Below are 26,953 nucleotides of genomic sequence, written 5' to 3'. Positions count from 1 at the left end.
AGAAGGTTGCATCAAACTTGTAACATGATGTTTCTGAATTAGGTTTGAGTGGGTTAGACTTAGCCCATTTGTTTAGGTTTAAGGTGAAATCGGGTCCGATATATTTACAGAAATCCAACAATCCAAAACGGATAATAGTGTTGATGTGTATGGACGTGTGGATTTACGAAATAAACCCTTTCTCACAAAAATTTCCCACTTACAAGGTGGTAAATCGGATGAAAACGGTATGGTCCGCCAAAAGGATATTGAATCGATTCATTTACTCTTAACTAAATTTTATTTTTCCTATAAATTATCGCTCCATCGATCTATCCTCTAGTGTCAATAAAGGATATCGAACTTGAGTCAACCTATCACAAAGAAATCATTTCACCCACCTCGGCTACCAGACCTCGAAGAATTTTGAATTGATAATAACTCAATTTAATTTGACTTTTGCCTACCTAACACAATGCCAATAAAGCTGTAACAAATTATCAAAGCAAATTATGCATTATGGACGAAAACATGCGAATCCAATGAAGAAACTCTTACAAACAAGCGATATATATATATATATATGTACGTATATTATTTGATGATCAATTGACCACCAAAATTAAACCATGGGGTGTTTCTAAGCGTTGACCTAATTAGGGGTAGATGAGGATTACAGATCATAGTATGTGTCTTTCTTGCAAGATAAATCCAAAAATCCATGACGTCTGTCACTCAAAAAAATAATTTAACTTTTTTTCAATCACAATCAAGGAAAATTTTCAGAACATGCCAATCGTTTGATCATTAATTTGTAATAAAACATCATGAAAAGATTGACTTTCCCTTTGCCATTTGACTGGATTACTATATATATAGTCGGCTAGCTTTATTTAAATTTGCTTTCCCAGTTTGTCAATGCGGTGTCGTTTTTCTTTTTCTTTTTTGCTTTATCAGGTATAAGCAAACTTAAGCTCTCTACCTGCTCTGTCTGGACCGACATCGGGGCATGTTTGTGACATGCAATGCAAAAGGAGGAATTTCTTGAAGAGGATAAGTGTATATATATATATGTATGGCAAAACTCACGAGTGTTTTTTCATATTAAATAATAAAGATGATGACTGCATCTTCTAACTGGACCACTTACAACAATAATTAAATCCCATAGCTATCAAAAATTATTATCCTTCAACAAGCTTGTGTATATGGTGTTATATCATAAATTCTCTCGTGTGAACTAATTTTGTGAATACGAAATTTAATCGTGGTAATAAAATACAATAAAAATGAGGGTCACACATTTATTGTGGGACCCGTCACATCGATAGTTGAAAAACAAATTCACACATAAGAATTTCTAATGTGTATATATATGATGAATTATCACATAAGGGTCTAATATAAAAGTGTAAAATAAGTGTTACTTTTTAATGGTGTGGATGAGTGATATGACAAATGGGGCCCACTACTTTTGGTCCCACATGTTTCAAATCAATGATGTAAACATAAACTTTTATTTTACATCATTACATTAAACCCTTATGCGAGAATTCCTCATATATATATATATATTATAAGCTATATATACACACACATATGTGTGAGTGAGACAAATTTTAACAATTTTTATTTTTATTTTCAGCAATGCAAATTATTGTGGCAGGAAATGTAACAATTATGAACGAGTGTTTTCAATCCTACTCTGTTTGACAACTGGACAATAACAGGTCTCCTAATTCTGCTTATACCGTTATACGTGGCAGTGATAATGTCTTTTTCGTAAATTTAATACAGAAAAAGAGATCTAATTGAAGTGACAATACAACGGTTAAGATATATAATTAGGGATAAATCTTGTTAATTGGTGATGACTCGTCAAAGATATTTAGAGAAAATGTGGGAGTGCCGGGACATGTACGCAATATCCAGTTCAACGAGTTCAGCATTGTATTTTTTGTTCAAAAGAAGAATCAAATTCATCGCGGAATAGACATAACATTCTAAGTTTATAACCAATGGTAGTTCAGAATTGTCATATTTTTCATGTTAAATTTGATATTTATTCTGGATAAAAAAAAATACGATTAAATTTGTAACAACGATCAAAATATAAATATAAATTTTTAAATAAAATTTCATCCTGAGCCCATCCAAAAACATGGAGTGTACTGGAGTTTCTCGTCTTTGATCATGTACTTTTCCTATAAATTATTACAAAGCAAAGTCAGCAAACTCAATTCTCTAAACTTTTCAATTTGTGAGTTAAAGGCAATGATTATGTTATCCCAAATCGGAAAAGATGTATAATTGATTCATTCTTATAAGGCCAAGCCCACCCTTTTACAATCAATTAGTCGTTTTCTCAAGTTTAGTGAGTCAGGCTTAGTCAATGCACTTGCTAGGCTTGGAATGAACAAACCCGTGAGAGTAATTCGATGTATGCACGAGTACTGAAATCTCAAAACAAACAATATAATTGATTGTGTGGGAGGTGTGAATTTATGATATATTGAACTTGGTAATTAGTAGCAAAGCAACAGCCACGCGTGTGGTGTGAAGGCATCCAATAAGAAGTTGGCCTTTGAGTAGTTAGTTTCGATCATGGTAGCTTTGGAAAAGAAACCAAAGTTAGTTAAAACGAGATAAAGCAAAAAGAAAAAAACAAAGATATTAAAGCAATGTCCATCAGCTTTTCTACTTGGTATGTTTTGCATGCAATGAAGGTCTTAGGAGAATATTACAAAGCAAGAAAAGAAAACCCATTTGAAGGTCAAAAAGACACAGGAGAGGATGTGATCATCAAAGAGAAAAGTTTACAGCAGTACTAGCTAAATGCTAATGAGTAATGATTAAAGGGAGAGAACAAAGGAGGCAATTCAAACCCTTTTGTGTACGTGTTTTTGCTTGATTCGGTCTTACGAAGTTTCGTTTGTGGCCCAATCTCTGAGACCACTCATGTAGCATCTGGATCGAGTGGATGGGACTACAAGTCTCTACAGTATAAACTTGGGGGTTATGGGTGAGTTACTGAGTAACGAATAAGCTAACTCTTCACGAGCTCAAAAATTAGTATGAATTGGTGCAGGGTTTAAGAAGACCAAGTTGTGCGGGCCAGTATAAACTGGCCCAAGGCAGACAAAACTGCTCCTTTAAAAACGAGCCCATGCAAGTTTCTTGGGCCTGAGCAAGAGAAAATGGGCCCAAACTGGAATTAAGGCCTGTTTCGTCATTGGACATCAGTTTTTTTTTTAAAATTTTTTTTTTTACCAAAATAATAAAATATTTTTCTGATTTTATTTTTGCTACGGCAATGGCCACTTGGCTTCTACGCAAGCGCGCAATATAGACCGCCACGGTAGGAATGGAAGAAGAAGCGCACGTTAGCTGATAGAAAATTTTGCAGCGATAGGACTGGCCGTGGATCGGTCCCTGTCTATTCTTTCTCTACAGAAGAAGAACCGAAAAATCGCGGAGAATTCTAGACAAAGATGTGGGTGTTCTATCTGATCTCGTTGCCTCTAACCCTAGGCATGGTGATATGGACTTTGAGGTACTTCGCTGGACGGGAAGTGCCTCGCTATGTCTTATTCACTGTCGGATACACATGGTTTTGCTCTCTTTCGATCATTATCCTTGTACCTGCCGATATCTGGACGGTACTTCCCTTGAACCTCTTCAATTTTGCTGTTGATCGATTGTTGCGTTTTTGCTTGAACTCACGAGTGTTTTTGAGGCCAAATTAGTTTTAGAGCTTTTGATTAAATTTAATGCAGCTGGTGCCATGTTTGGGAAATTTATTTATCGGCCATTTGATTGGTTTTAGTGTTTTATGCCTAGAGATTTATGGGTTTGATAGTTTATTGGGTTACATTTTGAAATCAAGAATCGAATCAGATTCTCAGAGTTGGAATCGTGAAAATTGCACTTATTTTCAGTTTTGGAATATAAATGTTTTTAGTTCAGAAGGTTACTGGTTCCATTTAAATGAATAGAAAGATGCTTAAGATATTTTAACAACGGTACCTTGAGGTCGAAGTGATTTCCTTTCTGGATTCATTTATATCCAACACTATCATGCCTGCAAAACTATCTTCTCCGCAATATTTGTTTCTGGATTGGTTGTGTGATTGATAAAAGCGCTTCTCTGGCATCATGACTTGGCATGCCTTAATCCAACTGCTTCTTCTGTTACATGTACAGACAAAATTTCAACTTCCAAATGGAGGAATATCCTTCTTTTGGAGCTGGTCATATTGGAGTACATTTCTACTTACTTGGTATGCCTGCTATAAACTTATTAATTTTCTTTCGACACCGTCCAATGGAATACAAATTAATTTTTTGCAATGTTTTAAAGTTCTTCCTTTATCTGATTTTATTCATGTAATTTGTTGTCATGTTCACTGCATGATTTTTTTTGTTGACCTGGACCCTTCCAATGTTTGCCGCATGATGTGATTTTTTTTTCCTTTTTAATCAGTGATCATATCATTATACTTAAAGGTAGGTTTCAAGGATTTTTCTGATCGTAGATGAATGTATCCTCATTCTTTTAATTATGTTATCTCTAAGCAGGGCTGTGGTGCCCCTTATTCAGGGTTTTGAAGATGCTGGAGACTTCACTGTGAAAGAAAGATTGAAGACTAGTGTACATGTCAACTTAGTATTTTATTTAATTCTTGGATCGATTGGCCTTTTCGGACTTGTTCTCCTTATCATGATGCGCAAAGATTGGTTTGTTTCCTGGCCTTCTTCACTTTATTCATTTTCTGTGCATCGTAAATTATTCTACTTTTATTTGGATTTTACATTTGATCTCGGAGGTTGGTCATTGTCAAATCTTTTCTCATAATCTTTCCTGATTTACTATAAATGAATTACAAGTAATATACTGTGCAATCATATTTGTTCGAAAGGTATTTACCTTTTGTATTTCTCTCACTAATTATGTTTGCATAACTAGAGATGAGTGATGGATTGTATGGGGTATAAATAAGTGGATTTCTCATTGCTTGAGTACGATGTAATTTGCAGAACTTCTCATATTTTGTTGCTTTCTAAGTACTTTATCTTCCTTTTCTTTTCTTTTTTTGCCAGGGGTGGAAGTATTCTAGGCTTTGCCATGGGTTGCTCGAATACCTTTGGACTTGTGACTGGTGCATTTCTTCTTGGTTTTGGTTTGAGCGAAATTCCCAAGAGCATGTGGAAAAATTCAGATTGGACCATCCGCCAGAAGGTTCTTTCTCACAAGATTGCTAAAATGGCTGTGAAACTTGACGAGGCTCATCAGGATCTATCAAATGCTATTGTTGTAAGTTTTTTCTCAATGGCAGCTTAGAATTCTTTTCCTTCTTTTACAAATTTGCATGCAAAATTATATTAAATTTACAAGTATTAGTGCTTTTTAAGTTAAATATTTTCCGGAATGGTTAAAAATGAAATGTTGTTCTTGCTTATTCTAACAAGTATTTTCTATCATCATTTCATATCCTTTTCAGTTAATATCTGTAGGCATGATTACTTTCATATATCCCCATCCTTGGCGTAACTCTTCCTTATTGCTTTTTCTCTTAGGTTGCTCAAGCAACATCCAATCAAATGTCCAAGCGTGATCCTTTGAGACCGTACATGAATGTTATTGATAATATGTTAACTCAAATGGTACTATTTTTTTTTCTTTCCTGTTTAATCCTTTTTTGGTTCGTTTCTTGCATCATTTAAAATTTTTGAATATGATTTTTGATTTCCCAGTTTAGGGAAGATCCATCCTTCAAACCACAAGGCGGTCGGTTGGGTGAGAATGACATGGACTACGATACAGATGAGAAATCAATGGCAACTCTCAGGCGTCATCTACGGGGAGCTAGAGAGGAGTATTATCGATACAAAAGGTATTCTTACTGCTAGAAATTTGATGTTTGAAAGGTGTCTTTGGCTTATGGTGAAGTCCCATATGCATTTTCTCATATATATATATATATATATATATTATTTTTTTAAAATTTTATGATGGAGTATTAATTTTATTATAAGAAAGGCACATTGTGTCCTTATAGACCCTCCTTGGCTTTGCCATTGAGGCTAGGGGCTCACGTCTTCACGTGGATGTTCATTTGTTCTCTAATTAGTTATATTTTTCAACGTGAAAGCCACCCGAGACTCTTTTCTATGTTTGTTACTTCATATTCTTTCGATTGTTTCCATTGGGTTGGATAATTCTTGTGTCTGCTCTCAATTGACCATTTCTGATTGTATGGTTACCTTGATTAACAGGGGGAGCATATTTAATGTTCCTGCATTATGAAGCACTACTTTATGCTTTTCCACTTTCTTATATTCTGAAAGAATGCGTAAGACTCAGTTTGATCGAGTGTGGACATTTAGTACTTATTTCCATTGCTTCTGATATGTTTTTATTTTTGCAGCGAGTACATGACTTATGTCACTGAGGCTCTTGAACTGGAAGATACAATAAAAAATTATGAACGCCGCAGCTCAACTGGATGGTTTGCTCCTATTTATGCTCGCCTATTTCTTAATATCTTGTTTGGTATAAGTTACCAAATGCATTCTTTCATCTCTCAATTTATGTATGCTGTATCAGGAAGTATATTTCAAGCTTCAGACCAGGCCGAAAAGGGAAATTGGGGGCCCTCTTAGATACAATCGGTAATAATCAGATATTAACTGATTTAACTCTCTCTGAATGGAGTCTTTACTTTCTATGGCTCAGGAAGTGATGGGATTTCGTTTGTTGTAAATGACTTCCATTTATGGGTTTAGGTTTGTGGAGGATGTTGTTATGGATGTTGTTATTAGCACTACCTTTTTTTTCTCGAAATGGAAATTATGTATATCCCACGTTTTTTATTGGATTTTAGGTAGAGATGCATGATTTACTCTTGGATATCATATAATCAGTGACTTCCTTCTTGCACAGAATGTTTTGTGATATTGAGATGATTATTTTAAATTGAATCATGGATTAACACGGCAGTATGGATGGTTTCATACGATGCTGTTGTTTAGAAAAGCAGAACAGGTTATTATCCGCAGAGATTTAGAGAACGATGTAAGGGAGATGGGAGAGTGGGCAACTATTTCTTTGAAATGAACCTCTTCAGTTAAACATTTTGTTCCAAATTTGACAGGATTTCATACTGTGCAATATTTAGGGATTGAGAGAAGTAAATTAATTCTTTTGTATGTTTGGTTCTATAAGAATTACTGGCATACTTCTTTGTGAACTTGTCACCTGCTTCTTTCTCAGCTGTGTTCTCATTGCATCTTTGCTGATTCGTTTGGTTTCTGTAAATAAATGATTTGCAAATGGCTTTGAATTTTACTTTTGAATATGTTAAAATGGTGGTTCTTCGCAGAATTCATTTGGCGATGCATCCTAAGAAAGCAGCTCGAGAAGTTCTTTGCTATCATCCTAGGTATCATGTCAGCCGCAATTCTTTTAGCTGAGGCAACTCTGCTTTTTACCGGAGTTGACTTGTCTCTCTTCTCAATCCTCATAAGGTCGGTAGGAAAGCAAGAGGTGCTTGTGCAGGTAGATATTTGTTTTATGTGCTAGGATTTAGTCTTTGTATTTTATTTATTGCATCGTGCTAATAGTTATGTGTTTCAAAGCTCTTCGTTACTTTCTCTTACCACAGTTCCGTGTTGATACTTTGCTTTCCAGGTCTCTGCTTTTGTACCTCTGATGTATATGTGCGTCTGCACATACTATTCCTTGTTCAAAGTTGGAATGTTGATGTTTTACTCATTCACACCTAGGCAAACGAACTCTGTGAGCTTGCTTATGATATGCTCGTAAGTCTTTCATCATCAAAGTCTTCATTGTTATCAGTAAATCTATCCGTTGTTCAATGTATCTAACTGCAATTTCTCTCCTAGGATGGTTGCACGGTATGCTCCGCCGATTTCTTACAATTTTCTCAACCTTATTAGTCTTGAGGCTGATGATGATAAGAAGCATACTATATTTGAGAAGGTACTCCTTCCATTCATCTTATTTATGCATGGACTCTCTGTTCTTTTCGACATTTTTTTTGAATGGTAAATTTTAATTGAAGCACCAAGAAGGTCAAACAAGGAACACAAGTAGGCTAAATATGGAGCCTCAAAGAAAAGTTGTTACAGGAGACAGGAAGCCATTACCACATTCAACTAAAAACCTATCAACAATAGATTCGAGATAAATTTTGTGCTGTTAAAGATGTAAAATTGACATCGACAGAAACTCTAATACAGTACAGTAAAAAATTGATGGCTCATTCTAGCTTATCTTAAACTTTCCATCTATTCAGTGTGTATTCTCTGTTGATACTTGAAATTTCTTTCAATTGTGCTGAACATTTTGAAATGGCAGCATGTAGACGTGCTTACTGAGATATTGCCGTCTAACTTTAAAAAAATATGTTTTGACAATGATTTACTTTTTATACGATCCTCCCTCTTATAATATTTATGCTCTATGAGAACTGTACTTTCACCGGGAACATTGAAATACATGAGGGGGTTTCTGAGATTGACTTTTTACTGCTTTTGGTTAACTCTAGCATCAAGTTCCGCATGGAATGCTTTTTACATATAATGGAAATATTTTGGATTGGAAACCTATCTAAGCGTTTGGAACCTCTATAAAACAGAGATTTTCTGGCTCAGTGTCTAGGCGAGTTTCGAAAATAGTTTTGGAGCGGTTTAGGGAATTATTGCCTGTGAAACTCCTAGACATATTATCAAGATATGAATAATTTCTCTGCTTTGGCTCCCAAGTATTTGAGGAAGTTTGCATGTTTTGGTCTTAACATAATTCTTGTTAGTGAGAGCCACCATCGCTCTAGTAGTTGACATCTCATCTGCTTGACCCTAAAGTCATGTCCCCATCCCCCAAGCTTGCTTATAAGAAAACATAATTATGTTCTTGAGTTGAGGTCACCTTTATTCTATGAAGGAGTTTCTTCTTTCACTCCTAGCATTCACTTTACCTTTCTGGTATCCAAACTTTTATTGCAGCGAATGGGAAATATTGGTTCAGTGGTCCCATTCTTTGGAGCTGGATTTAACAGAATATATCCACTTATCATGGTTATATACACCTTGTTGGTTGCAAGCAATTTCTTCGACCGCATATTTGGGTTCTTTGGGAGTTGGAAGAGATTTAGAATTGAAAATGACGCAGATAACATGGACGGATTTGATCCATCTGGATTAATGATTCTACAAAGAGGTTAGAGTATACTTACTTTACTCATTGTATTGCAAGTATAGTGACATCTTTTAGTAGCATAAAGATGGTGTTATTTCTATAATATGCAGGATCACCCACTAATGTAATAGAATTGAACTAAGCAATTGCACCCTTGTGTCTAAGCATGCATATCTTTGTACTTTATTGACTGACATTGTTTTTCCAGAAAGATCTTGGCTTGAACAAGGGCGGAAAGTTGGTGAGCATGTTGTTCCTCTGGCAAGGAATTTTAACAGCATGGATGTCGAGTCTGGAAGCAGTTTCACAGTACGTGAATCTGCTAAAATTTCGAATTAGATTTTCTCAGTGTCTGATTTTATACCTTCTCTGCGACTCTGTATTGCGACCAAACAATGTGGTGTTGACTTGGACCTAATGTTGTATCAGTGCTGTCTTGCAAGATTTCATTTTTTTCATCTTTAACTTGTCAGGATGGAACTGCTGTAGAGATCAAGAGAGCGACCAGTTCCATCGTGAATGGAGTAAGTGGAAGTTCATCAAAACCTGTGAAGGAAGAGGCTCGTAAATATGGTACAAGCAAAGAAGCGATCAGCAACAAGTATGCTGCCTTTAAAGAACAGAGTAGACGAGGGTCTGATGTGAAGGCCCCAGAGAAGAACATTTCATCTGCTGAAGTCTCCTTGCTTGACTCAGGCAACTCAGATAACACAAGTGGAAGGCCACCTTCTGGTTTGTCCTCAACATGGGATTCAATGAAGAACGGTTTCCAGAATTTCAAAGCAAATATAGAGGCCAAGAAGTTTCTTCCTTTGCGGAAAATTCAGGAAAGTCAACTGGTCTCTCGTGTCTCGTCATCTGAGTCCCTAGATGAGATATTTCAGAAATTGAAACGGCCCTCTGGTGATCACGGCGATGATAGTGATGATGATGAAGACGGGAAAGGGACAGGAACTAGGATTTCTGGCCCTGCCAGATAATACTGTTTGGTCAAGCAAATTTTCCTAGCTGCGGCAGTAGACACTGGGATCAAATGTACAGATTTTCGACAAGGGTCATACGGCGCATACCAATTTTTCCTTGCTGTTGGATCCCCAATTGTAGTTGAATATTGCTATACTGGGTCTGCTTACATCTATCTTGCCAAAGTCAGTAGTCATGTATGAGGGGGGATCTGTTAATGTTAAAAAAAAGTCGTTTTAGCATACGTTAACCATATCAACCCGAGACTGAGACTTGAAGAACTCGAGCTCAGGCAGAAATTTATCTTTGGACATTCAATATACAAATTTATCTTTTCACATTGATATGAACTTAGAATCGAGCCGTCAGACTTGAGCGCACAAACATTTCTCACATGAATGATGATTGATCTTATACAAGATCGTCCACATTAATTGACAACACTAGATCAATCAACACAAGCTTGCCCTTGTAGTCCTTGAATGATGCATGAGAACATCCTCTTTGTTCCCTTTTGAATGAAGAAGCAATTTTGACCAGAACCCCTTCTTCTTACTCTCGCGACCAACCGAGTTTCTTGGCATAAATGTGATGGATTTGCTCTTCTTCAATTCATTACCAACACTTACAACATCGTATGGCATTGAACCCACTATCTCTGACCCGACCCGCTTGTGGTGATGAGGACCCGATGAAGAAGTCGAAGAACCAACCAATGAAGAAGAAGGAGAAGTAGTTGTCTGTGATGGGACATGGAGATGAGTTAGTTTCTCTCTCAGACAAGATGCACAGACACCTTGTAATTGATTGAGATCTGGGTGCTTCTTGCATGTCACTTCTGGTTCGGACCAACCCATTTTCGTTGTCTTGTTTTGTATCTTGTCCAACTACTTCATCTTCCCCTGTTTTTTACTTTTATCGCCTCTGCCTCTGCCTCTGCCTCTGCCTTATATACATAGACAGAGGCCTTGATGCAATTTTAAATTAACAGCCTGGTAGGCGCCTTGTTATGACAGCCGGATACACGTGGAAATCATGGCATTCAAGTTGAATTCTCCCAGTCAATCAACTAAGTTGACGGTGGTGATGAAACAAGCAGGGGACCCATCTTGTTTCTGTGAATGTGGCTTCGGTGCCTAAAACCACTGTGAGGTAACTTCCATCACCGTCAACATCATGAAATTTAATGGCTCAATAGAACTTTTCGCCTTTTAACTATACTCTAATTTTTATTTTTGTCCTCAAATTATTTTTTATCCAATTTTCTCTCTCAACTATACGAAAGTAGCTCGTTGATCCCTCAATTAATTTTGACGACGGAAAAATTTGACATTACATCCTACTTGTCGTAATTTGACCATCTTTATTCCCTTTACTTGTTATAATACATGTGATCAAAAAGGAAAAAATAAACCTCAAAATCCTCAATTCTTTCTGACAATCGTACCACTTCGAACCCGTGGTGACCAAATTCTACACGTTGATCGAACAATGTAAAACGAGCCTCTAGGTTGTTCGGTTTTGGAGTTCTGTGGATGTATGCTCGCCTTATCCTGAAAATGACTATGGTCATTATAAGTAATTGTCGTAAATTGAGTGTAGACGCTCCAACACTCAAGTTAGTCTCTATATCAAGAGGGACAAATAATCATAAAGTAGTACTTAAAATGTTACCTCGAACCCTTCTCTCATTCTTATAGTGAGTGATTTGAATGTTCGTTCCCCATAATCTGGTCGTTCTGTTGGGATGGTCAAATTAAATATCTAATTTGACAGCCAATCATCCCCAAATATAAAGGGAAGCTTGGTCAACTAGTCTTTTCGGTTAATGGGTTTTGTCACGTGTCCAAAGTAAAAATGACTCCTCACATAATCCTAACAGTATTTCAATTGAAGGTTGCAGCAAACGCTTCGATGATCTTCTATGATACTTAAAAAATATGTCATGTTGGATTTTTCCAACCTTTTGACCATGTTAGGGATGAAAATGGTACATCGTAATAGCCGAAGGACGAAATTGGAAAGAAAACTTCTAGTTTAGAGAGGAATGGTTATATGTAGCCGAACTCTTTACAGTAGATTCATCCTGCAAACAGCCAACTAAGTGGGACAGTGGTGATTAAATCAAGGGACCCATGCAATTACGTGGATGACGTGGCTGTGTGTTGTTAATAGGCTAAATAGCGACATTTAGGACGGCAGTGCACGTGGGAGAGTAAAACCAGTGCAAGTAAGCGCACGAGGGTTTTTGTCATTTTGTGGTTGAACGTGGCGTACGCGTGTGCATTGAGAGAAGAAAGAAACGTTGTCGTACTTTAAAAAGTTTTTTCAAGAGAATCATCGTTGTTGGGCTTCGTAATTCTAATTTTGGGCTAGGCCCACTCTAGACTATATATGTTATCTTTGCCCAAATTAATTATAAAAAATATATGGTGAGGGAGCTTCTTGCTTTCACATTATACTGGAATCAGTGGAGTGTCATACTGTCATCTGTTACTATATATACATATATATAGAATAGAATATAGCAGGTGACCTGTCCTGTCTACGTGACTTCAAGAGGCAGAATTGGGCCTACCTGAAATGAAAGAATTGGGCCCATGCTGATTTCAAAGTGGGCCACCTCCAAGTATTCGTAGAGCATATCCAATACATATTGCTTTCGTGGGCTTACGTGTAAGCTTACCCATCAAGTTGTCAACTCTTGATAGTTGGAATCAATTTAAGTTCACGTAACAAGAAAGTGTAGGACCTTTATTTGTTTCAAAGACTGATCAGTAAGTTTGGTTATTGTCGTCAGGCTCGTACGTACAGAAGTTTTTTTTATCTGATAGTGTAATAAATTAGGTTAAAACCCTGTCACTAGATCATAATAATATTATTCCAGGTTACTCTCTCTCAAATGAAAAGAAAATCCGAAAGACAAAAAGGCTCTGGCCTTGCTCTGGCTTATTTGGCTCAGCTGGTGAACTCCCAGTAGTCAGTCTCAAGTCCGAATGGGTGGTGTGCTGGTACAAAGTTGCTGAACCCCATAACCCAAAAAGTGAGAACAGAAATCTAGGGGCTCCATCAGATGTTTCTAGGGATCTGTGACCTCACCCAAAAAAACAATTAATTTAAAATATATATAATTTTTTTTATCTCTCTTCTTCTTTTTTATATTAAATGATTTTTAAAAAAATATGTTAGGGGATCCTCATGTCTCTATATTGTCCTGTTATATACAGACTTATATAATTTTAAGAAAAATTCATTTTTGTATTTTTTAGATGCATGTATTGCACCTTCGAAAGTTTTGCTAAATTGAATCGCCAAATTGGGATATCTCACCGGCATTACGGGGTGTGACCAAAAAGTAACGTCGAGAGTTCTTGAATCTATATAACCTATTATTTTTATGGAGTGTTAAAGAATTAATTCGGCCACCACTTGGGGATTTAATTTGAAAAATTAAGTTGGTTATGGAACAAAACTTATATATAATGTACAAGTGATGTAAGGTATTATAATATTTGACACGATTCTCGAATTTACAAATTAAAAATATTTAATGTTAATAGTAGTACTCTATAATATACGTCACCAATTCCTAATTTCCTATATGGTATTAGGTTAAGCGAATCCCAGAAGTCGTAATATTGTTAATTGCAACCATTTCATCTAGAAGGTACACGTGGACATATTAAATTATTAATGGCCTTAAAAGGGACAGACACCAAACCAAAAAAACAAAAGCTTAATAATTATAATTACGTGGTGAAGCTATGCTAGTTATGTAGAGCAAATCTTAAGATTCCCATCCCATGCACCTAATCACACTTTATCAAACTAATCCCTATCGGCTATCTACTTTTAAAAGGGGAAACAAAAAAAACCCACATCATTTTCATTACTATATGAAAGTTGTATGCACTAGCTAGGGTTATGGCATATATATATATATACATATGAGATATGGGCCCATTTGAATATGTAACATAAGATAAAAAGGAATTATAGTTTTTGCTAATATTTCATCTCTTTCCTTTTCTTGGTAGCTATATTAATAAGGTTTCTTGTCGCACCAATGGCTCCAATTTTGGTTGACAAATACGCATGGCGGAGCCAGAATTTCAGACAAAGGGGCATTGTCCCCTACTATACATGTAGATCCGCCCTTGCCAATGTGAGCTAGTGTGGTACAAAAATTTATTCATCCCTTCCAACTTATCTATAATTAAAATGGATTAAAAGAAAAAACGAAAAACGAGTTAGATATTGATCATCAATTAGTTAAATAGGAAAAAAATTGCAATTAAGTTAATTAATTTGATTTTAGCTCATCTCAAATATGTTTCATCAAATAATTAAATTAAAGGTACAAAAAGCAAAAGCTAGAAAAAGCAAAAGCGAGACACTAGCAAGACTAATAAGTGGATTTCGTATGCATATATTATAATTATAAACAAAGTATCCAAACAAAGTATCATTCCCTTGTTGTGTGGACAAACTATACAACATGCCACCCTATGTGTTAGCTGCATGGAATTACCCAATAAACTATACAAAAGTTCGTAGTGTATATATAATCATGACAATTAATCAAAGAAATTAGAGGTGATTGAAAGTAGGGTTTTTCTTTTGATTTATTTTAGTCTTTTAGTTAGAAAAGAGTGGAGATAAAGATCAGCTTCATTAAAATAAGCCCAACGCCGAGCACCTCAAGTAAGGTAAAGGTGCAAGTGTGCAACACATATATATTAATATATATAGAGAGAGATTACCTCTCGCAAAATCTTCTACACAATAATAATATTTTGTTACAAAGAAGACATCCTACCTATAAAAAGAGCTTGAGATGAGCCACTTCCATGATAATCTAATTGGTAAATCTTTCAAGGTAAAATCGTGTCGATTCGAGAGATTTTAAGTTTGATTTCCATTGGGAGAAATATAATTATCATCAGGAGAAAAATTTATGTAAACACGGGATTGATAATCCGAGTTTAGACCAATATCAAATATATATGTGATAAATTTATGGGATAAATTTGTATGATGTGTTGGATGTGAGGGGCTATTGTATACTTTTGTACCAAAAGATGTATTTGATCAGTTGCAGTCACATTAGCCATGTCAGCAGATGAGCTGTCACCGATGGAAGGGTTCCCAGAAGTGATTGAATAAGGATACATACCACTCGCAATATATTCCCATCCACCACCACCTCCGGCTTTTTCATGCAAATTCCCACGAGATGGTGACGTGGATGAAAACGACTTGTTTGACGCATCAAGGGACCACACGTCACATGGCTTATCTTAAACATCGGGACCCACAGTTAATGTAGGGACCACCTCTTAGCTATCTCAGGGTCCCATCACAGTACACGTGGATGTAATAGACGCAGGATCACAAATGAATAACCATGTGCGTGTCTGCAGTTGATACTCGATAACTATAGAAGGGAGCGGGTTTTGCGCTTGTTGGCAAAATAGTACACAGAACAAAGGATAATAAAGAGCCAACAAAATTAATTAAATTAAAATCAGGAATTAAAAAAAAAAAATTGCATTTCGAGCAAGTCGTTGTTTACTGATCGATGCCCGTCTTTATATCTTCTGAGAAGTTATGTTGAATTATGTATGGATTTGGCGTAGCCCACAAATCCATCAGTAATATGATATTGTCTGTTTTGGATCGAAACTATCACATATTTGTTACCAAACCCAACGTCTTCTCTTAAGCCCAAAAAATCGATTATAGTGTTAAGTTGTGAGAACTCCTTATTTACTAATTGTTCATTCCTGTCTTAATCGATGTGAATCTCATCATTCCACCCCCTTAAGGAGTCTGCACGTTCTCGGACAGTAGCCAAGTAGACTTCGATAAGTTGAGTTGGATTGTGAATAAATTTGGTATATCCTATGAGCCCAACAATAGTATGATATTGTTCGCTCTAAGCCAAAACTCTCACGAATTTGTTTCTCCAGACTCAACGTCTTTGACGTAGACCCTGAAAACCGATAATAGGTTATGAGAACTATTTATCTATTAGCCGTTGATTCTTCTTTAAATCAACGTTGGATCTCACCATTTACTCTCTTTACATTTTTTATATAAATAATTAAATATCATAATTATTTGTTATTTTATATGTCATGACTTATGACTTATGAGGCAGTGGTGGTTTACTTGTTGTACGTGACTATATTAAAATATTTATTCTGAAAAGGATCATAGAAAAAAAAGAGTGGAGTGAGAGAGGGTTTTAAAGTTAGAAATCCAAAGACAAGAAACAAGCTGCGGCACTAATCATGTGGCGCATTGTTTAAGAGAGGCTTTAATCATCTTTTGTCTTATCTTTTTTGGCATTTGCCATTTCAACAAAGTTCATTGGTGGCAAAAAAAAGAAAAAAAAGAATCTTTTTCAGGTCGATGAAATTTTAATGTAGATTAGATTTCAGATCTACTTAATTTATTTCGATGAGATTTGTTTTTCTGCTTCTCTACCTTTTGAAATTAACATTTACCTTTTTTTCTCCTCTTCTGAAAATTTGGAATCAGATTATGTAAAACAGAGCCTCCTTTTCAAGAAAAATTCAAAAGCAAAGAAATGTATTATTATATAAAAAGAAGCGAAAGCTATGATTATTTTTTTCCCCGTCAAACAGAGAAATTCTTTTGCATGAAATTTTTACAGCGCAGACTTCCAATTACTATCTAATCATTCCCACACATGGACATCTCCTCTCTCTGTCTCTGCTTCTTCTTCTTCTTCTTCTTCCGCTCCAGTTCTGTTTTGGCATTTTGTCACACCATTGTTGATTTGTTCAGTTCCATTAATCAACTAAACCCAGTTGAGCAACTTCTCCATTTCTTCACAAAACCCAAACTTCTCTTGATTTCTGATCTTCCCTTTGCATACCCATATTTGATTTTTTTTATTTGATTAGGTCCATGGATCGGGGCAGTACCATTGAAGGGAAGGTGCTTGTTCATCAGAGAAGAAATTACAGGCTTCTTCTCCACTAAAGAAGTCGTGCTCCTCCATTTTCACAAACTGGGTTTGATATGATGCTGCTTTTGAGAATTGGAAGCAATTCATTGAAGAAGAAGATGACATCAGTAGCTGGTGTTCTGGGAGAACCACAGATGAAGAAATTGCCCCCATGTTCGGGCTTGTGTCTTCGTTCAAGATAGCACTTGAGTCACTGTCTGATGCTCCTATTCCTCCATTGTTATAATTCTCGAAGCTTTCGTAGTTGTTGTTCATCAGATCCTTCGTAGAACGACAATATGCGAGAGTTGGAGGTGGCGGCGGCGGATTGTTCTCATCTACAGCTTTCTCATCATCAGTTGAAGGTGCCCCTATCTCGTCTTTTGCAGAGATATTGCTCTCCGTGTTCTCTTCATTTAGCTTTGCTTTCAGTTCCCTAATCTGTAAAAAACAAATCAACAGATGAAATCTACATCATTTGAGTACTCTCTAGAGTTGATTGAACTTTCGGCTTATGTCTGCCTGCCAAGTGTTTGTAGAAATACCTCTTTAGATAGACCTTCATTGTCACGTTGGAGGGTCTCGAATTTTAGCTTGAGAGCTTCGTAATTGGCCTTAAGAACACCATAATCCCTCTCCATATTCTTAGTCTTCCACCGTGCGCGGCGGTTTTGGAACCAAACAGCCACTTGTCTTGGCTGCAGCCCAAGTTCTTCAGCAAGCTTCAGTTTCCTCTCTGGTTCAAGCTTGTTTTCAACCTCAAAGCTCTTCTCCAAGGCCTTGACTTGGTCCACGCCTAGTCTTCTCTTCTTCTCTGCGACATGGACGGATTCTTCCATGCAGCCTTCTTCGTCCAAGCCATCCAACATGGACTGGAATTCTCTACTGTACACATGGTACTTGTTTCTTGGACTGTCTACATCTATAAAACAAAGACAAAATTTAATGTTAGTGGATCGATATTCAAGTTATGTCCCCCATTACAGAGGTACCAAGTTTCCAAAACTGGAATAATCACTTGGGATTGACCCAACAAAGTTTCTTGGGAAAATTTTACAAAGGAAGATTCTTTATGAACATTAAAAAAAAAAAAGTTGAAAGAGACAAAAGAAAACATCACATGGGTATGTCTGAAATTTTCATTTATTTGATGTGGATCATAGAAAAAGAGAAGTTAATGGATGCTTTGTTTGAACCTGCTGTGTTTGGACACAGAGACATCAAGCCACCCACTGAATCTGAACTTCCAAGTCTCTCTTTATGACTGAATGTCTTGAAAAGAACACTAAAAACCAGAGATCAAACAAGTAACTTTCTCTCTGTTTCTCTGTCTTCTGTTTTCAAAAACTGAGTCTTTGAGAGAGAAAGAGTAATATCACTCGTGGAAGAAAGAGTTTTCATGTCTAAAACCAGACCACCTTGTACAGTGATGTATAGAACCACTATACAACATTAACCACCAGTGTTCTCCCTTATCTCCCCCATCTTTCTCCTTCTTCAATCCTCCTTCTCCCTTACTTCCCATCCAAAATATACAAAACACCCCAATTTCAAAACTTTTAAAGTTTCAATCTTTTCACAAGCCAAAACAAAACCCAACCCACAAGAGAAGCAATCAATTCAAACCAAGAAAAACCCTTCTCTCTCCGCCTTACTCCACATCATTACTTAATCAAGTTTAGCTACAATAAGACTGTTCTATCCACATAAGAAAAGATTTCTCTAGAAGAAGTTGAATTGGAGATGAGTGAGAGAGAGATGGGGAGGGATCAGTGAACCAGTTCACAAGACGAACTGGCGTAGCAAACGCTCTCTTTAAATAAAACCAAACCAGGATAGGGTCACATGGAGGGTTAGAAATCTGACTTGGGTTAGGTACCCTACAGTCTACACTCCACCCACTTGGTTGACAAATGAAAATATGAAATGAACCCGAAATTCACACCAAATGCAATTTGATTCCACCGGTCACAGCCGGTTGCTTTAAACAGTTAAACAGATGTCCTTCTGTTCCTCTCTCACGCAAGTAGGAACAATCTTTGATGTTTCCAAGAGTTTTCACTTCTTTGGTATTACAACAATCAAATGATGAAGCAACACTGTGTTTTTTTTTTTATTATTCTTCGATTCTTTAAAAACTTGTTCATGACATAAAATCAGACAAGAAGTATAGATGGATAATGGGTTAATCTTGATTTCAAATAAAGTGATAACTGAAGTTAACACAACTTATAAAAGCACTGTCGAGAGCTGTTTCTCTGTTTAGTCCATTTCACAATAAAGACAGCATGGATGGATCATACTGGTGATGACGGATTATATCCTAAAGCTTGTGGTGACTAAGAATTGACTAGTCCATATACAATGACAGAATCCCCCCCAAGCTGTGATAAGCAAGAACATAGTGGGATTGCAGCTGTTGTATGATCATCAAAAGATGATCAAAAGGACCCACCCATCATGATGATCCGTTTTCTTGGAAAATTCTAAGGTTCTCCGGTATTTTCCCAACTATTCCAAATATTAAGATGGACGTATATGATCTATATAAAATCGTGGGTCATACATGATCCACAAAAAATCGTGTGCATAAGACTTTGGGGATAGTTGGAACATACCAGGATCCATAAGACTTTTGTAGTTTCGAAAATTGTAACAGCACGTGTGAGTTGGGTTCACTGGGTTCTCAAAGTTTCAGAGATGACCCCAACTAACTTATGATGAGTTGCGCAAATCTGTGTGCATGTGGAGTCTGCAGACTTGCAGTCCTCAGCACAGCAAAAAAAGGGTTCAGAAATTGATGTCCATGAAGAAGATAAGAGAACAAGTAGGGCTTAATGCCAAAAATAGAAATAGTGTAGATTCAGAGAGTAGCTCAGTTCAGCTCCCCTTGGTTAGTTGGTTGGTACCACAGGCACAGATGTTGTAAATGCAAGTTTGCTAATCAAGGTAGGGATGATCATTAGCTAACAACCTTTTCTGACCAATACGGATGATCCTTTCCTGATTAGGCTCTACTCTTTGCTGATAATTCAATAAATGTATATCTTCAGGACACAATAACACAATAACTATGATAGATGCAGGGATTGCAACCATACATGTTTGGCCTCTTTTTTTTTTTATAAACAACAAACATACACAAGAGTCTTGTATCAGTATCACATATGTTCGCTTGTAAGAAGGTAAACAACTCTCGTTCATAAGGCTTGTGCAATGGCGAGTTGGAGACATGCGAGATTCAATAATCATAACTCCAAGTCCAAGCAAATACAGTACTAGACAAATATCCAGATATTATAAAAATTGATTTATGAATCGGACACTAATCACAAGACCTTTATTAGAGAGGGCAATTCAATGTCCAGAAGCAGAGGATGGCAAGCCAAGTTTGAATAAGATGTGTCAACAATGACAGAAAACAGTCGATTGAGTTATTTTTTTTGCACAGAGAGTAGGAAAGATGGATGGCCCTTTCGTTTTAGGGTTACATCCTGGGGCCTATGAACAAGTGTGCAGAGAATCTAACATGGGTGCAAGACAAAGAAAAAGGTCAAAACAAAACCAAATAAAAGTAACAAATACAGAAAAGATTTGGTTAGTTGGGTGCCGGGTGGACTTTGCAGAGTGTAGACCCCTTAATAGTGAGGTGGTTGCTTTCCTCTAAGGCGTAACACTCCCTATCGATGCGTTTTTACACCTCACAGCTTCAACAGATCGCTTAGCCCCATTTTTTTTTATTGTTCCTTAGCTATATAAGTCCCTTAATTTTGAATTTACAGTCATCAAGCAGCATCATCTTATATTCCCCCTTCCCCCAAAATCTTCTTCTGAAGTTTCCTGCTACTTAGTGCTTACTGATGTTTGTTTGTCATTTGCAGGTGCAGAATACTTCCTGGACAAGACCATGGAGAATGACAAAAACTAATTAAAAACCAGGTACGCGATGTAAATAATATATAAATGTATAGACGTAAGTATTGTTATGTACGGTTGTTTAATAAGAACAACCTCCCTCCCCAAATAATCAACCATTTGTCTGCATTAGGCTCAGAGGCCCGCATAAATTTGTCTCCTCAAAACCACACCAATGTGGGCTGGAGAGCCCGACCCAACCAACCAGCCTTCATGGGCACACAGGCTAAGTCTAGAGGTGGACAAGGGAGCTTGGCCTCCCTTATAACCAGCACTTCAGTCTCACATCTAAGGGATGTGAAACCATCGCGAGTGAGAATATCAGCTAATGGTACAAAAACTGTGGCAGAGCTGAGACGGCCTTTGGAAGAGCTTATGAAGGGAAAGATCATCAATGATGCTTCTCCTCTCATACGGCATCACACTTATACATCATCAGCTCCACACCAAGCTTTTGAGAGAACTTAGGTCTCCAAATCCCATCATGCTCATTCATCACTCCAGCACTCGGTTTCTGGTTATTTTATTCCCATCCTTTCATTTTGATGGTTTGAGATTGATTTGGTTTGTGGGTTTTAATCAAAAACTTGAACAAGATGGAGTAACTGTCCTTTTAGAGACGTGAAAGGCAGAGGACGTTTGTGGGGTTGGAGGTTGAAGTTATTTGTGTTCTAATAGAGATTTCAGTCCGATAAATTGTCTTTAGTATTCAACTTTTTGGCTTTGAGAGCATCTTTTCAAGAACAGATTAATTCAAGAAATCCCAAAAATTAACATTAAAAAATGAAAGAGTGTGACCAGAACCCAGAACCAGAAGTCACAATGCACTAAACGAAGAGAAGAAACAAACTAGGCTCTGTTTATTACGAGCACATTAGCATTATCACGATCACTAAATACCCAACTATGGACTAAAAGTTTGGGTTGTAGCGTTCGTAGCAGACAATAGCTACATGACCTGATATGCCACAAATTTGACAAATTGGACGAGGGATCCGACGCTGAATGCTAGAAGAAAAAGAAGAAGCAGCTCTGGATCTACCACAACCAGCTCTTTTTCCAAGCAGCCTCGAATTCTTCGACAGCGGATGAACCATGTTGTTGTTGCTGAAGGGTGAAGAAGTGGCGCTGGAATCGCTCATCGACGCCGTGAGGTGGGGTTTGGTTGAAAAATCAAGGGAGGTGAGAATCGTAGAGTGCTTCGATCCCTCTCGAATCTGTAGCAGAAGTATTGTATTGGTTTAGTTCTTGATTTTTCCGATCATTTTACTGTTTGTGCGACTTGCGATTTGCGAATCGATAGGGTCTCTCCTGTCATAGTGATGGGGTTATATCTGTAATTACAGTCATTTTTCAGCAAAATATTTCACACAGCTTGTGCAGCAAAGGATGAATTAGGAATGCGGGCCTGCGGCCCATTTGGCTACATTGGGCATTTGCCAAAAGTAATGTGGACGTTATGAATGGGAATAGGAAAATAAAGTGGTTTCCGAGTCGTTTTCGGATTGGACAACATCATAAATTTACAAAATATTAACATATCTAGACTTTAACATAGATTGAATTTCAGACATAGTTAATTGGTCAAACCCATATTTGTTTAAATTCAGATTGTCTGATTTGTCCAATTTGTTCAAGGACAATGCCTCCAAAATATCACCCCCAAAAGTCCCTCAAATCTATGTGGCATTAAAATAGTCATTGATTAAAAACACACATGTAGACTCTACTTCACATCCAACACTCCACATTAAATGGAGGGTTTTTTGAGGTCACTTTTTAGGGGTCTCAAGCATTATTCTTTGTTCAAATGTCATTCACCTTTTTGTGTTATTTCTCCTTAACATGGAATTACAATTAATTGAAACAATTCATAGAACCTTAAAATAAAGTAAAATACAAAACAAATTGTCATATAAATTGCCCTATAGTTCCAAATACAAAACAAGTGAATAATGACACAACATTCATGTTGAAAAGAAAATTACATTAAATCAATAACGTCAAATAATCCCAAATTCCAAACCAACTTGCCCAGTTGCCCCACACAATCACCATATGCCATCAATCAATCTCTATATGATTTGAATCATGAGAAGATACATGAGTTATATGTCCGAAACTCGAATCCGAGTTTAAATCGAACAATATTTTGTATTTGAACCTTGCCCCGGCTTTAAACCGAATAATTTTTTTTGTGTTTTAACCCGAATTTCGAACATATAATTGATGTTCAAACTTGATTTAATCTGAGTCGGACAAATTCGGTCATCCAGACAGGATAGAATTTTGCCAACCCTAATTGTGAATGATCCAATGATGGAAATATTCATTTCATTAAAATGGTAGTTAGTAGTGCCACTGCTTATGCTGAGCTATAAACTTGATCACAGATTGTCACAGCTGAAAGCTCAGTTGTAAAGCTAACGGGGACGGGAGAGAGGCCCATTAAGCATATCTGCCAACTACTAGAACATTTTCTTTTGGTTCTTTATGGTGTGATGGCACCATTGAGGACCAGTGGACCACTAGGCACTAGGACAACATTTACGCGTAAACGACTCAAGAAAAGAAAAGTCTACTGAATGGGACCAGAAAACAGAACCAGAACAAGAAACGAAACTACCAAGTAAATAGGGATGACAACCGATCGGGTACCCTTCCAATTAGTGAATACCAAAACCGTTTCCATTTAAGTTACTCAATATCAAAACCGTTCCAAAACCGTTTAAAAAACCATTTAAATTTCCAAAACCGGAACCGTTCCATAACCGTTTACCATTGGGTACCTGTTTACCGTCTAACTTTTAATATTTTTATTTTTCTATAAATGTATAACTCAATTTTTTTAAAAAATAATATGACTTATCATGTTGTTATAGTTTGAATGTAATATCTATATAATTATATTATTTTATTTTATTTAATATGTTTGATCATGCTAAAATTTAACATTCTAGTAATATACCTTTATATAAATGATTTATAATGTTATTACTATAATTTACTTTTTTAATTAAACGGTTCGGGTACCCTAAACCCGACGTCAAAAACCAAACCCGACCCTAAACCATAACGGGTTTGAAAATCAAAACCAAAACCGTTTCCAAACCCTATGGGATCGGTTTTCGGATTTTAAATGGACCGGGTACCCTATGAATAGTGCTAGGGTCGGTTTTTTTTGCCATCCCTACAAGTAAATGCAGCACAAGGCTTGAGTCTTCTCTTCTCACTGAAATTGCCATGTCTTTTCTCACCCACAAGAACAAAAAAACAAGCCACCAACCAACCAACCCATTAATGGGGGAAGGGGCAAAAACCCCCCAAACCAAAAGTCTTTTATTCTCATCAATTCACACGCTGTCCTATTCACTATTGTGGAAAAAGTACACCACACACCAATCTTGACTTCCAAGTCCAAAGGTATGAAATGAACCTCATAATCCCCTGTTTCCTCCTCCTCCTCCTCTGTTTCTGTAATGGCTTCTGATCACAGTAAACCACTTCTGCTACCGAAAATCAGTACGAACGGCGATGGTGCTTTTTTTCATTGTGGACTGACTTGCAATACAGAAACAAACCCATATGGGTTTTGTTTGGCTTCTTGTTTTAAGGTCTGTCCTGAAGTTTGTAAATACCTTACATCAGTCTTTGATGATCCTTTATGTCCTCCATCCCCGCCGCCGTCGCCTCAACCTTCCTATTCGAGGCCTACACTTGCAAACAGGGGTGCTGTATTACCAAGATCTGTTCTCAAATTTGGTCTAATATTTTTGTCTGCTTTAATTACTGGTGTTTTTCTTTTGGGGCTTGTATGGCAGGCTTGGAAATTTTACAAATCTAGACAGAACGATACCTTTGATTCAAGCAGAAGAAGGAATTCCCCAATGTTGTTCCATACCCAAGAGAGTTTTCGTGATGAAAATCAAGGGCCGGAGATTGATCATCCAATCTGGTACATCAACACTGTGGGTCTGCAACAATCAATCATTGATTCAATCACAGTTTGTAAGTATAAGAAGGATGAAGGGTTGATTGAAGGTACAGATTGCTCTGTTTGCTTGAGTGAGTTTGAAGAAGATGAAAGTCTTCGTCTTTTGCCAAAGTGTAGCCATGCCTTTCACATTCCTTGTATTGATACATGGTTGAGGTCGCATAAGAATTGCCCTTTGTGTCGTGCCCCTATTGTCTCCGACAACTATGCAGCTGTTCAAGATCAGTCATCAATGGAGTCTGTTAATTCGAATGATTTGGATTCGAGAGAGGAAGCAGAAGAGGAGAATATAGTAAGTGGAGAGGTGGGAGGAGGTGAAACTAGCGGATTGAGGATTGAAGAGCAGAATAGCCCAGTTGAAGCAAAAGGATTGAATTATCCCTCTCGGGTTCGAAGCGATTTAGTTGAGAATCGACAAGCATCGACAGAAGGTGAACTACAACCGCTGAGAAGGTCGGTATCAATGGATTCAGTATCAGCAATGAGGATCTACAGTGCTGTAGCTAATGTTGTTCCTGTTACTGATAATCAGTTCGTGGCAAGTAAGAAGTCGAAATCAAAGATTTCTTCTTCCAAGCGAAGGAGTGGAAGCTTTAGTGTGATGAAACTGATGAGTGGTTCTTCAATTGGGCCTATTGTGATGAAAAGATCTTTCTCCTCAAGTGGAAAGGCGGCCTCCTCATCATCTCAAGGTAATAGAAGCCTTGACTCAATCCTTCCCTTGTGAAGGAAAATCAACTGCCAACTGGAAAATAAGAACATCATAAGGTATGTGGTTCTGAAGAAGAGGGTTTTGAAGGAAGAAAACAATCAATCCTGGGAAAAATAAGCTATATTCCTCAGGCGGGGATGATGGTTCATGCAACAGAAATATTAAGTGCAATAGAAACATCAAAGATCCTGAAACTGCCTTTTGTGAATATTTTTATGTTCAAGCTCAAGCTATGGGTTGTTTTTTTTTTTGTGCAAGACAAAATTTTATTAAACAGAGAAGGAGAAATTAGGGGGACTATTCCCTAAGATTAAGCTATGTTTCTCTTATGTGTTCTTCCATCCCTTCTGTTTTTTTTTTAATCTCTTGCAAATATGTCTTCCTCTCCTTATTCCGAAGCAAGCGTATAAGACGAACAAGATTAAATCAGCGTTTAATCAAAGAACACACTGAAATTCACTAGAGTTTCTATATATATATATATATAAAATCAAGAGATAATGACCATTAAAGTGGGTTACGATCATAAAATAACGAAAAACATAAAAATACGTAATTACTAAACAATAGAATTTGTCTAAAATAGAGCGGTTCCGATTCCCTATGGATATATTGGATAACCCTCAAAGTTTTGTTGATTCATTGACTCAAACCTCTTAATGTGGTAGGGGACATGATTTTCATTATAAACCAGTAGCACATGGTTTGAAGTTTGGATATATTGAATAACCCTCAAAGTTTTGTTGATTCATTGACTCAGGCCTCTTAATGTGGTTGGGAACATGGTTTTCATTATAAACGACATGGTTTGAAGTTTGGACATTCCAAACCGATGTGAAATATTGTAACGGGAGTAATTTATAGGCATAGAATAATCAACAATAGATTATTCGACAAGCTGCACAACCTTGGCATCAAAAGAATTCATTGCCAGAATAAACTTCCATTCAACCTATCATATCTAAGGCCTCCGTAGTTATTTCACAGGGTCCTTGAAATTGGGCCACCGAATGGGCCGTGTAGTTCACAGGGGAGAGGGGCTGTTATTGGGCCACACTTATCCACCAACGGGCAACGGCTTAATTTTCAACTTAGTATGGGCCGATCTCTAGTCCAATCTCATAAATCCTGGATCTGGCCCATTATATGTTGTTATGAGTGTCTGACTTTGTTAAACATGGACAGACATAT

General features: G+C 37.0%; 4 protein-coding genes and 1 long non-coding RNA gene across 6 annotated transcripts; 3 read left to right on the top strand and 2 right to left on the bottom strand.

The window, feature by feature from the left end:
• The first annotated feature begins 3,300 nt into the window (after window positions 1-3,300).
• On the top strand, window positions 3,301-10,399 carry LOC119995069 (LMBR1 domain-containing protein 2 homolog A-like). Of its 2 annotated transcripts, none has more exons than XM_038841435.1 (14): window positions 3,301-3,638; window positions 4,183-4,259; window positions 4,580-4,716; window positions 5,080-5,293; window positions 5,557-5,643; window positions 5,734-5,873; window positions 6,408-6,488; window positions 6,587-6,651; window positions 7,362-7,537; window positions 7,670-7,800; window positions 7,885-7,981; window positions 9,007-9,220; window positions 9,408-9,508; window positions 9,673-10,399. In XM_038841435.1, exons 1-14 carry the CDS (start codon window positions 3,521-3,523, stop codon window positions 10,177-10,179), a joined length of 2,145 nt encoding a protein of 714 aa, XP_038697363.1. In that variant the 5' UTR covers window positions 3,301-3,520; the 3' UTR covers window positions 10,180-10,399. The 2 variants fall into 2 exon arrangements, with proteins under 2 accessions (XP_038697363.1, XP_038697362.1); XM_038841434.1 differs by having other exon boundaries at window positions 4,558-4,716.
• Window positions 10,400-10,614: 215 nt separating this feature from the next.
• On the bottom strand, window positions 10,615-11,019 carry LOC119992734. The gene has a single exon (XM_038839530.1). It carries the CDS (start codon window positions 11,017-11,019, stop codon window positions 10,615-10,617), a length of 405 nt encoding a protein of 134 aa, XP_038695458.1.
• Window positions 11,020-16,741: 5,722 nt separating this feature from the next.
• LOC119995421 (homeobox-leucine zipper protein ATHB-6-like) lies at window positions 16,742-18,935 on the bottom strand. Its single transcript, XM_038841909.1, has 3 exons — window positions 18,338-18,935; window positions 17,687-18,063; window positions 16,742-17,582 (listed from the first exon to the last, which is right to left on the bottom strand). The coding sequence occupies exons 1-3, from the start codon at window positions 18,360-18,362 to the stop codon at window positions 17,094-17,096; spliced, it is 891 nt and encodes a 296-aa protein (XP_038697837.1). The 5' UTR covers window positions 18,363-18,935; the 3' UTR covers window positions 16,742-17,093.
• Window positions 18,936-20,716: 1,781 nt separating this feature from the next.
• On the top strand, window positions 20,717-22,405 carry LOC119995105. Its single transcript, XR_005467611.1, has 2 exons — window positions 20,717-21,080; window positions 21,190-22,405. It is a non-coding gene; the product is annotated as an uncharacterized LOC119995105 (long non-coding RNA).
• Window positions 22,406-24,368: 1,963 nt separating this feature from the next.
• Window positions 24,369-26,103, top strand: LOC119995064 (RING-H2 finger protein ATL54-like). Its single transcript, XM_038841430.1, has one exon. The coding sequence runs from the start codon at window positions 24,536-24,538 to the stop codon at window positions 25,775-25,777; it is 1,242 nt and encodes a 413-aa protein (XP_038697358.1). The 5' UTR covers window positions 24,369-24,535; the 3' UTR covers window positions 25,778-26,103.
• Window positions 26,104-26,953: the final 850 nt, after the last annotated feature.

The sequence above is a fragment of the Tripterygium wilfordii genome, chromosome 3 (assembly GCF_013401445.1).
Source record: "Tripterygium wilfordii isolate XIE 37 chromosome 3, ASM1340144v1, whole genome shotgun sequence".
Taxonomy (NCBI): domain Eukaryota; kingdom Viridiplantae; phylum Streptophyta; class Magnoliopsida; order Celastrales; family Celastraceae; genus Tripterygium; species Tripterygium wilfordii.
Note: the sequence above shows the minus strand (reverse complement) of the source record. Positions and strands in the feature narration are given on the sequence as shown.